The 13606-nt window shown below is 55.4% G+C and overlaps 1 protein-coding gene and 1 long non-coding RNA gene across 3 annotated transcripts; one reads left to right on the top strand and one right to left on the bottom strand.

The window, feature by feature from the left end:
• Nucleotides 1-5197: 5197 nt before the first annotated feature.
• Nucleotides 5198-7492, bottom strand: LOC109143608. The gene is made up of 2 exons (XR_002043901.2): nucleotides 6653-7492; nucleotides 5198-5745 (listed from the first exon to the last, which is right to left on the bottom strand). It is a non-coding gene; the product is annotated as an uncharacterized LOC109143608 (long non-coding RNA).
• A 140-nt stretch (nucleotides 7493-7632) lies between these two features.
• Nucleotides 7633-13037, top strand: LOC104684655 (nucleoside diphosphate kinase 3-like). Of its 2 annotated transcripts, none has more exons than XM_010392102.4 (5): nucleotides 7633-8048; nucleotides 8986-9116; nucleotides 9528-9629; nucleotides 10088-10200; nucleotides 10921-13037. In XM_010392102.4, the coding sequence occupies exons 1-5, from the start codon at nucleotides 8000-8002 to the stop codon at nucleotides 11036-11038; spliced, it is 513 nt and encodes a 170-aa protein (XP_010390404.2). In that variant the 5' UTR covers nucleotides 7633-7999; the 3' UTR covers nucleotides 11039-13037. The 2 variants fall into 2 exon arrangements, with proteins under 2 accessions (XP_010390404.2, XP_039416113.1); XM_039560179.1 differs by lacking the exon at nucleotides 7633-8048 and adding an exon at nucleotides 8587-8696.
• The last annotated feature ends 569 nt before the right edge of the window (nucleotides 13038-13606 follow it).

Consider the following 13606-nt stretch of genomic DNA (forward strand, 5'->3'; position numbering starts at 1 on the left):
CCAGAGCAGGACATGCAGTCAGGACACGCTGAAGAAAACACATGGCTTGTCCAACACCTCACCTGCAAAGATAGAGCTACCCCCAGCCCCTGTTCCAACATTCCTTAGCTCTCACAGGAGACAGACAGCTTTCCAGCCAGTGGGATAGAAAGCTGGGGGAGCTGAAAGAGGAAATGAGAGCCAAGAGGCTGAAGAAAGCATCTGTAAGGAGACATTTATTGATGTGCAAGTCTCTGTTCTGAAGGAGAATCAGCTGCTTCCCCTGGCCAGGCTCCCGGCTGCAGTTCAGCCCCAGCCGAGCACTGGCAGATAAAAGGAGTGACCAGCACCACCCCCAGTCCCTCTGCGGGGATCAGGACAGAACCAGAACAAGGCTGGGCTTAGAGAGGTGGCAGGGCCAGCTTGCCCTAGCACAGTGGTCTCTGCCACTGATGTCCCATGTCACTGGGATGCTCAGAGGGTGTCATTTGTCACCTTCTGTGCTGCATTCTCCATGGGCCTTTGAGCACATGAGAAGAGGCAGCAGTTAGCACAGATGCTCTAGAAGACCCCAGTCATCCCTGCAGGCCTCAATCCCATTGTTACAGTGAGGATCCATGACTGAGCCTTCATCCAAACATATCAGGATGGGGGGATACAGCTCAGAAGAAACAACATCTATCACTTGGAAACAGACCTTGCACACACTCAGTGGTGTGCTGTCTCTCCAGAGAGAGCTGTAAAGCCACTTCATCAAATCCTAGAATGGTTTGGATTGGGAGGGACCTTAAAGCCCATCTCATCCCACCCCCTGCCATGGGCAGGGACACCTTCCACTAGCCCAGGCTGCTCCAAGCCCCATCCAACCTGGCCTTGGGCACTGCCAGGGATCCAGGGGCAGCCCCAGCTGCTCTGGGCACCCTGTGCCATGGCCTCACCACCCTCCCAGGGAACAATTCCTTCCCAATATCCCATCCAGCCCTGCCCTCTGGCAGTGGGAAGAAACACATCTTCCAAAGAAGCTGTGCTGATGACAGAGACCAAAGCTCCAGGGGAAGGAAAAGGACGGGAGAGTATTTGATTATGTGAGATTATAGAAAAAAATGTCAGAGTTCCTCATCTAGTAGGAGTTTTATATGATTAATGTTCACAAAAACAAGCACTTGCTGATAAAAATGTGCCTTCATCCATTGGCTGAGCTGCTGTCAGAATGGTCAGAGCATTCCAGTCTAATCCTGCTCCTGCTGCTCTCAGTTGGGAACAGCAGAAAGCTCAGGGGTGTGTGGGGGGGGGAGATCTTGGTGAGCTAAAGCAGCTCCCTGAAGGTTCAGACAGCAGAAGAGCAAGAGAAGTGTGGGGTACACCATGAGGAGAGTTTGATGTCCTGTGTAAAGCCCTCACACTTCTGGGGTGACACATTTTCTGCCTGAGGGGCTGTAGCTGGCACACTGCAGCAGCAGCCACTGGGACATCAAAAGCAGAGCTGAGGGACAGACCGTGGGGGACAGTGGATGCCCCAACAATCCCTGAGCTGCCCTGGCTGGGTGGGCAACCAAAGGTATCATCGTGCCAGGGGAACATGGCACGATGATGTGAGCAGGTCCTGGGAAGTGAGACCACAGCAGGGAGGCCTGGGAGGGCCAACGGGAGGGTGAGCAGGCACTGCTGGAACAATGCTCTGGTTTAATCACACATTCACCCAGAGACAAGCCTCGCTTCCCTGGGGAGCTGGTGGCACATTCAGGGCTTGTTTGCTCCATCAACACAGAACTTTTAGTGAGGATGCCCATGACAGCCCTCGCTGCCCTTGTCCTCCAAGCTTTAACAGGCCACAGAGGGCCTTGAGGGCTTTCCTGTAACAGGGGAGGGGTTGCTTCTATTGTAGCTGCTGCTGCTGCTGCAGGGCTGACTCGGTTCTACTGCTGGAATTGTCAGTTCCACACCTGCCACAGTCCTGGGCTGTCCTTCTCCATTTGCAAGCCCTGACCCAGGCCCTGGAAGGGCAGGAAGGAAACTCCTGCAGCTCCAGCTGTCTCCTGCAGAAAGCTGGGAGCAAGGCCTGAGGCTGGTGTGTGCCCAGACCCTGCAGCCCTTCCCTGGCATTAAGCTCTGGGCTTCTTCTAAAGCCTCTTTCTGCCAAGGGCTAATATTTTTTCCAGCTCAATCTTCTTTCCTTTCCTGGACATCTCCAGAGCACGGGGGTGAAAAGATTTTCCTAAGGTCATCTTGCCTCCTTCCCTAGTGCTGAGTCACCACTGCATTCACCACGAGAACAGATTTTCATCTGCAGAGACTCAAAAGGATCTTGAGACACACAAATAATTGGGGCCCTTCCACTGACAGCATCAAGGATAGGCTGGCAGCCACTGACAAATGTTCCTGTAACTTTCACGGAGGTTTCCCAAAGCTCTGGGCTTGGGATGTGAAGGAATGACTCACTTGTCCAGGTGTTTTGTTCTTGCCCTTGTCAGAGAGGTGCTGGCCAAATTCCTGCCACGTGTCTAGGGAGAGCAGTGTGGTGGTCACCCCATGGCTGCAGCACTCACTCAGAGGAGAAGTGACAGAGTTCACCTCACGTGTAACACACCGACCAAAGCTCAGGTGAGCCAGGAGAGCCCGAGCTCCTCACCCTCTTCACCCCTTCTAGCGCCAGTGTCACCAAAGGCACTTGGTGAGAGCAGCAGGGCAGAGCTGGAGTCACCATCCCTGGGAGTGGTCAAAAAACCACACACAGTGGATATGGCACTTCCCTATATGGCCTAGTGGGCACGGGGGTGTTTGGACAAAGGTTGGACTTGATCTTGGAGGTTTTTTCCAACCTTAAAGATTCTCTGAAAGCACATGGGTTGGACACATCCCTGGGCGGGATGACGCCGGGCTGGGCCGGCAGGGGAGGGAGGCGGGATGGCAGCGGAGGGAGAGGGACCGGCAGGGGAGGGAGAGGGGCTGGCAGCGGAGGGACCGGGGCCGGCAGCGGAGGGAGAGGGGCCGGCAGCGGAGGGACCTGGGCCGGCAGCGGAGGGAGAGGGGCCGGCAGCGGAGGGACCTGGGCCGGCAGCGGAGGGACCTGGGCCGGCAGCGGAGGGAGCCGGGCTGCCCAGAGCTGCGGCTCTGTTTACTCAGCTACACCAAAGCTGCTCATCCTTCTTAACTCCCCGTAAGCCACAAGTCCTAACCCCCTTTGGGGGCACATTCTGGCAGGGCAGGAATTTAGCTCAAGGGATATCAAGGCAGGGTTTAGATGGTGTTTGACCTACTTTGTGACTGCCGTGGCATCACAAGGAGCGCTGCTGGGGGAACACAGGCCCTGCAAGGCAGGCAACTGAGGGAGAACCAACAGCCCCTTTCACAGCTGGGCAGCTGGTGGTGCAGTTGGGGAGGGGAGGTTGCATTCAGGCCCCTCCGAACCAGGGTCTTAAGAACAAGGGGCTCCAAATAGTGCCTCAAAGTTTGCAGTCCCTCCTCCATCCCACTGCCAGCCGGGGTGAAGGTGTAAACCTGATCCAAGCCAGCCACCACCTCCCTGGCAAAGCATTCCTTCACAGAACTCACACACATGGGACTTTGCCATCAGCTCAAGTGACAGAAAACTTCAAGGACTGTAAGTTTTACCTCCACTGTCTCCTCGTGAGGCACAGGAAGCTTCCTGGGAGCTGGGGCTCTGCATTCCCAGGTTCAGGAGCTGCTCCCTGCCCTGCTCTGGGCACAGGGCTCATGCAGGAGCCCCACACACTCACACCCCAGGGCTCCTGTCCATAAAGAGGGAAAGGTCAGGCTTAGTCCCACATCTGCCACCTCTGATCTGACTCAGAGCTGGAGATAAAGGTGTGCAGCAGCTCCCCTGTGAGTGAGAGGAGACCCCAAACCAGGGTGAGAGCCAATGGCTGCCTCTGCTGGCAGAACTCCACAGGCCACAGCTGGGTTTTCATACAAAAAAATTTATCCTCACAGACTTAAGTGAGAAGGAGCTGAGGAGGTGGTAAGACAGGGGCTGTCCCTGAGAAATCATCCCTGATGCTCCAAGGGCTGGAGCCCCTCTGCTCTGGAGCCAGGCTGGGAGAACTGGGGGTGCTCACCTGGACAAGAGAAGGCTCCAGGGACACCTCAGAGCCCCTTGCAGGGCCTAAAGGGGCTCCAAGAGAGCTGGAGAGGGACTGGGGACAAGGGCTGGAGGGACAGGACACAGGGAATGGCTTCCCAGTGCCAGAGGGCAGGGCTGGATGGGATATGGGGAAGGAATTGTTCCCTGGGAGGGTGGGGAGGCCCTGGCACAGGGTGCCCAGAGCAGCTGTGGCTGCCCCTGGATCCCTGGCAGTGTCCAAGGCCAGGCTGGACAGGGCTTGGAGCCACCTGGGACAGTGGAGGGTGTCCCTGCCATGGCAGGGGTGGGATGGGATGAGCTTTAAGGTTCCTTCCAACCCAAACCATTCTGGGATTCTGTGAAATACTCCAGACAGAACAGGACAGACCAAGCTACCATAGCTGCATCTGTGCAGGAATTTTGGACATGATCCCACCATCAGCACAGAGGAGACTCCTTTGCTGTGCACCTACAAGGACAGGAAGGACCCAGGACTGGGAGCAGCACACGAGTGACACACTCAGGGCACAAGACAAGGGCTCCAGGCCCTGCACATCTCTCAGGGCACTGAACAGCAGCCAAAGCCCTCCTGGCTCACCTCCAGAGCATCAGCACCCGTATCACAGGCACTGCCAATTCCAGCCTGTCCTTCTCTGGTCTTGGATGGAACTGGATGGACTGGGATGGGCTCGGACCAGCGTTGCAGGAGCTGTTATTAGTTTATCAGTCTCACATCCAGAGAGACAAAGTTGGTACACAGCTCACGCTGCCACAGAGACATCCCCCAATTTCCTGGTTGCAAAGCATTCTTAAAAGCTTTTTGGCCAATAGTGTGCTTCTAAAAGTTACAGACATCTGTCTTAACCAATCCTTAATAAAGCACCTACATCTATTGTACACAATAGTCACTTGTTATGCCTTACATAATAACATACAACATCCCATTATTAAGCTTAAACTTATCTCTCTAACTAAATATACTTTTTGCAACTTCAACATCTATCTAGGTCAAGCCTAAGAACTAACCATTGTCTTTTAATGTCCTTGCTGCTTATAACTGTATCTTCTCCTAATTTTCCCAGGAAAAGCTGAATTCTAAATCCCTTGCTTTATTTCCTGAGGCCTGCTTCTATTTCTCACACCAAAAATCCTTTCCACTTTTTGTGATTCCCCACAGGGAATTTCTCAGGGAAGAAGCACAGGCTGCTCAGACAGGCATAAATAAAATGCTGTAGCACTGCACAGAAGTGAGAACTAACACAAACCTCTGCTTCAAAATGCAAGCGTTTCCCTGGGCTGTGTACTCAGAATGTTTCTTTCAAGGAAATCTTTTATGGACTCCATGAGAATGGAAAAGCCAAATGCAAGGAAAGGCAAGTCTGGCCTGGGCAGTTCCCTCTGAGGAAACAGCACCTGTCCTAGGGTTAAAGGGGTATCCCTGGAGACCTCCTGCTGTACTCATACAGCTACTCCCAGTTTCCAGAGCACCCCTCTCTGTATCAGAGCTTTGTTCCAGGATGGAGCAATGGCAGTTTTGAATGGATCCTCTCGTCCGTTCCACGTTCACTTGGAAAGTGACCCTGCTGTAGAGCACTTTGTGGAGCTCTGGCTCTGACATCTGTATCCCCTGGGTCCAGCAAAAGGTGCTTAAGGAAATCTTCTGGCTCTCCCAACCCCTCTTTATCCTAAAAGGTGAAATATTTGCAGCAGGATCAGTGGTGCAGTATGAAAGTAGACAGGTCTACACCTGTGCAGAGCCCACACTGTAAGAGGCACCAACACTCCAGGCTGTGTCAATGCTACGCTGGTGAAAGACCAGGGCTGAACTGAAAGGTGAAAATCCTCCCCAAACAAGCAAAAAGGTGCAAAAGGAGCCTGAGAAGGAAGGCAGTGCCAACCACAGGACTTACTAAGTGTGATGAAAGGAGACAAACAGCCTCTGTCTGCACTGCACAGTGCTGGATGGCCACGTTTTCTGCACCTACATGCTCTGGAGTCTCTTACATAACCACAGTATCTGCAATGTTCTATCCAGCAAGAGCAGAAATAGAGTTCTGCCTCCGCCTGAAATTCCTGCAGTGGGGGCGAGCACGGGAACAGCCCCCCCCAGCCTCCCCTGCCACGCTGGGATCCTTCCACACTGAACCTTCCACTGAAATGAGAAGATATTTGGTGCCAGAAGGTACCTGGCCTTTCAGGTTCCCAGTGAGGGGTTTAAAAAGCGATCACAGGGCTTTCCAAACGAGGCAGCAAATTCGTTCAGCCTCTTCCAGATGTGCAGCTGTTGCCTGTGGCACCATTCTGTGCACACATCTGGGCTGGGAATGCTGAGCACCCAAGTGGCACCTCTGTAGGGAGGATTTGTGATCCCATTCTTGCTTGCTGCAGCTTCCTGGGCTCACCCTCAATACACATCTACCTAAAACTGTGCATAAAAGACACTGGCTCAGGAACAATCTGCCTGGGAATCAGACCCAGCTCCATTTCCCAAGCTACCTGGTCACCAGCAATCTGCATTTCTGGGGCTCCTAGAGGGAAGTCAAAGCTCTCTCCCCACAGCACATCATGCCAGAGAAGATGAGAAGGACTCACCCAAGTGAAGAGTGTTTGGCATGTTTCTCCTCCAAGTTCTGCTGCAGGGAACTGCCTGAGGCTCAAAAGAACGTTTACAGTCCAAGGAAATGAAAACCTTCACCCAAGTGCCTGCATTGGGATCTTTGAGGAGACTTGTGGAGAACGACAGAATAACCCTGGTATGAGAAAAAGAGGTGTTTCATCAGCATTAATAAACAACAAAAATAAAACAAGTGTGAAATGAGGGATTCTGCCTGTGTGGAAGTCTGGTTGCCTGCAGCACACACAGGTGCTGGCTGGGTTGGGGACTGAGTTGTTGACTTCATTACTGACACCTCTGCAGGCAGCCTGAAAAGTGTCCTAGAATAAATCTTATTAAATTGACAGAAACATCATTATTTTTGAAATAGCTCTCCGTGAAGGAAGACTGAGATCAGCCATCAGGCTGGAGTTAGGAAGCTGGGTTTCACCACCTGCCACGCTCCCCTCAGCCCCACTCCCTTCATCCCTGTGCACACCAGGCTGGACACACACAGATGTCACCGGGAGCACATGGAGAATGCGCTCTTAATTAGCGGCTCTGTGAGTAGCTAATGAGAGCTGACACCATCTATTGGGCACCTTCCTCAGAGCACTCTGCAACCTTTCCAAACCGCGTGAGGGCTGTTTCCTTTCACAGACACCCGCTCCAGACGGGATTTGTTTGACATGTTCCAACAAAATCGCCCGGCTGTCCCTAAGAACACAAGGGAAGGGCTGACAACACGCTGCTTGTCCACCTTAAAATTCCAGCATTGTTTTAGGGAAGCGTCGCCCGCGGGAGTGCCCGGGACGGGATGGACTTTGGGATGCCGAGGGCTGGCTGAAGGCTGGGAGCTCCTCCGCGCTGCCTGCGCTCCCTCTGCCGGCACCGGCGCTCCCGGGAGCAGCAGGGAAAAGCCTCTGGCACCGCCCTCAGCTCCCGAGCCGTGCCCACCACTCCACAACGGGCAGTGCTCATCCTACGAAGACTTTTCCGCCGGCGGAATAATAACCACCACAGCACGGCTGTGCTGGAGCAAACAGGGACAACTTTCCTCAGGCAAAGCCATGCTCCGGACCTCCGGGATACAACCGCTGATTATTTACTCGTACAAACGCGGGAATAATTTACTCAAAACTATGTTGGATAAAGCAGCTGGGTCCCTGCTCTTTGGAGACAGATCCCTGCTTGTCCCAGCCAAGGTCTGAACAGAGGAAAGCGAGCAGAACACTGTCTCTGAACAGGAGAAGCAGGTTGGGAGCAGACCCAGCACTCCATGAGGCACCTGGAACAGCTCTGGCAGCAAATCCAGCCCTCCACAGGGCACCTGGAGAAGGTATTTCATGTGCTGGTATTTCCAGAGGCTAATCTTGAAGGGAGCTGAACCAAGAGGTGAGTTCCTGAGAGCAGGAAATGGAGCCCTGGAGTTCCAGAGCAGGTTAACAGCCGGGATCCTACACCCCAAAATTAAATCAGCAACACGTGCTCTGTACAGAGGAGCTCCCGCAGCTCTGCGGGGCTGCAGCTCTGCCCTTCTGCTCCTGCAGCACGGCCCGGGGGCGCTCAGCTCTTCCAGAGGTGCCAGCCTGGGCCTGCCCGAGATAGAGAGGCTGCTCAGGTACCACCGGACTAGTCTAACCACGACTCGTGTGCGGTCACGACCGCAACGACAGAGACAGCCAAGGCAAAACAGTCTCATGAACACCCGGGACGCTGTGGCCGGGCCAGCGGCACAGGGGAGCTCAGGGGCGGCAGCAAGGACGCCGCGGCTGGGACAGCCCGCACAGGGGGAGCCTGGTCCCACCGCTCCCGCCCCGCCGCCATCGCTCCCGCGGGGCCCCCCGACCCCGGCAGGCACCAGGCCCCGCCCGTTGCCATGGGAACGTGCTGTTCCCGGTCTCTCGGCCCCGCCGCTCCGCGGCCCCGGCTCGATGGTTCCGCGGGGGGCGGTGACAGCGCGGGGGGAGCTCGGCCCCTTTAAGAGCGCTGCCGCCATGATCTGCCTGGTGCTGGGGCTCTTCGCCGGCCTCTTCCACAGTGGTACGGAACGGAACGGGACCCCCGGCCCTGTGCCTGAGGACCAGGGACCCCCATTCCCCTGGTGCCTGAGGGCCAGGGACCTCCCTTCCCCGGGAGAGGCTCCGCGGCTGAGTGCCCAGGCCAGGCCTCCCCCCATCTCCGTGCCCTCCGCGCCCTGCCCTCCTCTGCGGGATCCTGGGAACCCCCCCGTGTCCCCACGGCTGAGGGCCTGGGACGCCCCTGTGCCCGCTTGGCTGAAAGCCCGGAGGCGTCTCATCCCCCCCCTCAGACCTCTGCCCTCTCCCTGCAGCCTTCGGCGGGGTCAATGAACGAACCTTCGTGGCCATCAAACCGGACGGGGTCCAGCGGCACCTGGTCGGGGAGATCATCCGGCGCTTCGAGAGGAAGGGGCTGCAGTTGGTGGGGATGAAGCTGCTGCAGGTGAGCGGCCGGGCCCACCCAGGCTGGGGGTCCCGGGAGCTGAGGAGCCCCTGCAGCTCCTCAGGCTGTGCTGGTAACTGCTGGGGGTTCTGCCTGTCCTCTGGCCTGTGCAGCCTGCTGGTGTCATTCCAGCTCCAAATCCTCACAGCTCAGAGGAGTGTTGGTACCAGGAGGGCTGATTCCAGCTTTGGGGAGCATGTGTGCCCTTGGCTGTGCCCGTGCTCCAGGGCTGTCACTGTAAGCTGGCAGGTGTTGCTGCTCTGACCTGGAAGCTCCTGTCTGTGTCAGGCTACTCCTGGAACTGAGCATCTGTGCAAGAGCTTAATTCTCTTAATTCCCTGCATCCCTGAGGTGCAGCCCTTGCCCAGATTGCCGTGTGTGGGAGCAGACTAAGCTCTGTGCTCTGTGCAGGCCTCGGAGGAGCTGCTGAAGGAACACTACATCGCCCTGCGGGACCGTCCCTTCTACGGCCGTCTGGTGAAGTACATGAGCTCCGGGCCCATCGTGGCCATGGTGAGTGCTGGCCAGGGCCCCTGGACCGAGGAACAGGGATAAAGTGCAAGGTCTGAGCAGCAGTGGCTGTTGGCACAGTGGAAGCAAGGTGGTATCTCCCCTCAGAGGGTCTCTTGAAGCTGTACTGAACTTCAGGGATGTTTTCCATTGTAAATTAAATCATGGAATGGTTTGGGTTGGAAGGGACCTTGAAAGTCTTATTCCACCCCCTGCCATGGGCAGGGACACCTTCCACTACCCCAGGTTGCTCCAAGCCCCGTGCAGCCTGGCCTTGAGTGCTTCCAGGGATAGGGAGAAATCCACACACAATTTGGATTATTTTCCAAAATCAACTTCGGAGGAATAATTTGGAGAGACCTGTTCCTGTCTCTCTCCCAGGATCCAGTGGGGAATTCAGAGGACAGATGTGACCTGCTGGGGCAGTTGTGGAAGCTGATCCTGGTTTTGCTCTCCCGTAGGTCTGGCAGGGCCTGGATGTGGTGAAGACAGTTCGCACCATGATCGGGGAGACCAATCCAGCTGAATCCAGGCCTGGCACCATCCGAGGGGACTTCTGTGTTGAAGTCAGCAAGTGAGAGCTTTGACTTTTTCTTCCCTCAGTGCTTCAGGGCATCCTGTCCAGGCATTCCTGTGCCAGGCCTGCTTGAGCCATATGAGTCTGCATTCCCAGAGCAGAAGTTGTCCCTTCTATGCTCAGACCAGAGCTGAGCTCTGCTTCCCGGGGTTGGCTTTAGTAGGAGGAAGAGCCTGGGTTGTGTCTTTCCTTCCTCCTGAGTCCTCTGTTGAAAGCAGGTGGAGTTTGCCTGTTTTCCTGTGGTAATTGGGACTGTGAGGCTGTGAAGAGGGAGGTGCCCACTCAGTCCTTTCGTGGGAGTAGGTGAAGATCCATGGGTGGTGACCTTGGGTGGCCCCAGCCTGGCTTGTGGTAGACAAGGCTCTTACTGATCCTGCCTTAGATCTCTGTTCCCTGGTGTCTGATACCAAACCTGCTTTGCTGGAATGGGGAAAATCTGGAGGCACAGCTGGAATCACTGACATAAAAACTGCAAATCCCAGACCTACAGCCACTTGCAGCTCCTCCTGTAGCAAACAAATGGCTCCTCAGCATGGGAGGAAGGAGTGCTGGGAACTGGCACTTCTGGAAGGATGAGGGGTGTGTGACAGGAAGGGATGTCATGAGGTAGGACTGGCTCCATCAGTTTAAGTAAATTGGTCAAGGGGGAATTTTCCAGCATCCCTCTCCCACCTTTCTCAGCTTGGTGCCAGCTGCTCCCTTTCTCCTTGCCCACAGGAATGTGATCCACGGCAGTGACTCAGTGGAGAGCGCCCAGCAGGAGATCTCGCTCTGGTTCCGCCCAGAGGAGCTGCCGTGCTGGGAGGACACAGCTGCACACTGGATCTACGAGTGAGGAGGAATCCCAAGGGAAGTACATCTTCCTGCTGGGACACAGGACATGTCCATCCATTTCATGGCAGCTGCTGGGGCTGGCTGCAGATCCTGCTGTGGGATTCCTGTTCTGCCTGTGGGATCCTGGGAGCTGGGCTGTGTGTGGAACTCTGTGGGTCAGCTCCTGCCAAGGGGAGCTGTTTCTTTTTTTCTCTCTTTCTGTTCTAGTAAGTAGTTGGTATTGTTGCTCTGTTTGCTGCAGCATCTTAAATCCCAAGTAGCTCAAGCTGATTCACTGAAGTAAAACTTGGGCTCTTGGCCCATTCCTGGGTATTCTCATCCCTGCCTGGAGCAGGAGAATGCATTTTCCCTGCTGCTGGGAGAGGTGCTGGTCACAAGGTGACGGGCTTGACAATTTACCTGCATTTCTAGAAGGCTTTTCACCAAAGGCTTTTAAAGAATTGGGCTGCTGTAGGATAAGGGGGCAAATTCTCATTTTAGAGCTCATTCCGAGACAAGGAATGAAGGATGGGACAATCCTCTCTCCCTTGGTGGGAGCTCTGCGTGCTGGAGCTGGCACAAGCTCACCCAGTTTCAGACATGATGAGTGAGTCCATGGTAGGAAGATTCTCCAAATGCTGTTAAACGCACAATTCCTCGGGCTCTGGTTCCTGGGCTGTGGGAAGCAGCTCCTCCAGGTGTGCTCGGGTTCTCTGGGGCTGCACAGCCCTGACCCAGCCTGACGCCACACTGTCCCTCCGTGGTGAGTGACGAGAAGCAGCAGCACTGGGGCAGCCACAGGAATAGAAGGGGGAGAGGGAGGCAGAGGATTTGTGGATCTGGGGCTCAGGAAGGATGAGTGAGGAGAGTGGCACTGAGCTCTGGGAGATCCCAAGATCTTCCTTGTCCCCCTCAGAGCTTCCAGTGGAGCTTTCCTGCTGGGAGGGTATCTAGAAACCAGTTTGTAATAGGCTGGACACTACCTGTGAGCTGTCCCTGGGCCACCCAGCTCCTCAGAGCTGTGTCTGAGCTCCCTGTGCAGCCTCACCAGAGCATAAGGACAGGGACAGTGACAGTGACATGGAATCCTGCCATGACAGGGACACGGTTAAACCGAGGGAACAAACCAGGGCTTTCCTGTGTGCAGGATGAGTTTGGCCTGTGCCCTAAAAGCCTGTCCCTCTGGGTCCTCAGCTTTGTGGGTGCTGGGGAATGAGGGCAACTCTTAGGGGGCAGAGTAAAGTCACCCCCAGTGCTGCTCTGTGCTGGCCCCAGGGTGGTGGGGCTGAGTGGGACAGGGCTGGGGGTCTCCCTTCAGTGAGTGGGACTTTCCCCAGCTGCCCAGCTGCCTCAGCCAAGGCTCCTCATGCCTCAGGGCCTTCTCCAGGCACCTGTGTCCAGCTCTAAATACCTGACAGATCCCATTTGTTCCTGGAACTTGTCCACTTGGCTGAACTCGGAGTCTGGCTGCAGCAAGGCTGCACAAGAAGACACTGGTGAAGACCGAGGCGTGAAGCGAGTGGGAGGAAGGTCACATTTGTTGTTTAATAGATGCATTGAGAAGAGCTGTTGGTGCCAAAAAGCTGCCAGCTCTGACACAGGAAGCTCAGAAATACCTGAGCTTCATCTCCTGCCATTGCCTCTTCCTGAAGGGATCCCTCTTCTCCCTGTCCACACAGACGAGATTTAATTTGCCCTCCCAGTTTCAAAGCTCAATGAACTCCAGTCAGACAACGGACCTGACTCATCGAGACACAATCCCAGGCCAGTCCTCTCCTCTCTGTGTGTGTAGGTTTGGTGTCTGCCATGACCTCGTCCCGCTCTGGGGCACAACAGAGCAGCAGCTGGAGGGAAAGGGCCCCCAGAGACACTGCTGGGAGCAGGTACAGGAGCTGAGCTGTGGGTGGTCTTCCTCGAGCCCCCGGGGACTTTGAATTGCTTTGCATGTTGGTTCCTGCTGCTTCTCCTCTGTCCAAGACTGTGTTAAACTGTAATAATAAAAGTAGAAGCTGTCTGTTGTTCCTCTTGGGGCCCTTGAAGGCAGGAAGCTGCAGGTGCTTGTCAAAAACAGCCTGGGCAGCAGCGTGGAGGGGAGGTTTTGGCTGCAGCAGTTGTGTGTCAGAGCTGGAGGAGGTGAAGGCAGCAGAGATGCCCTTGTCTCTGTGCAGGGCTCTTGTGCTTCCCACTGAACCAGAAGTCTGGCTGGGGTGATGTTCAGTGGAGCCAGGCTGCTGCTGCAGCCCCACACGCTCATGGCAGCAGAATCAGCAGGGTCTGTGCTCCTGCAGGACTCACAAAATCCCAGAACAGCCAGGGTTGGAAAGGATCCCTGGAGATCATCCAGTTGCCTGTCACAGCAGGGTCACCTGGAGCAGCTGTCACAGGAATGTGTCCAGGTGGGTTTGGAATGTCTCCAGAGCTCCATGCCCTCCCTGGGCACCTGCTCCCATGCTTTGCCACCCTTAGTGTAAAGAAATTCTTCCTCATGTTGAGGTGGGACTTCTTGTGTTTTAGTTTCTGGCTGTTGTTCCTCACCCTGTTGCTGGGCACCACTGGAAAGAGCTCTGCACCATCCTCTTGGCTGGATGCC

Source organism: Corvus cornix, chromosome 14, assembly GCF_000738735.6.
Source record: "Corvus cornix cornix isolate S_Up_H32 chromosome 14, ASM73873v5, whole genome shotgun sequence".
NCBI classification, from domain to species: domain Eukaryota; kingdom Metazoa; phylum Chordata; class Aves; order Passeriformes; family Corvidae; genus Corvus; species Corvus cornix.

Excerpts from the sequence above, each read along its gene's own strand:
- LOC104684655 (XM_039560179.1), top strand. The coding sequence starts at position 8,588 with ATGGTTCCGCGGGGGGCGGTGACAGCGCGGGGGGAGCTCGGCCCCTTT. Across the intron at positions 9,630-10,087 it reads CCGGGCCCATCGTGGCCATG|GTCTGGCAGGGCCTGGATGT; the intron begins GTGAGTGCTGGC and ends GCTCTCCCGTAG. Across the intron at positions 10,201-10,920 it reads TTCTGTGTTGAAGTCAGCAA|GAATGTGATCCACGGCAGTG; the intron begins GTGAGAGCTTTG and ends CCTTGCCCACAG.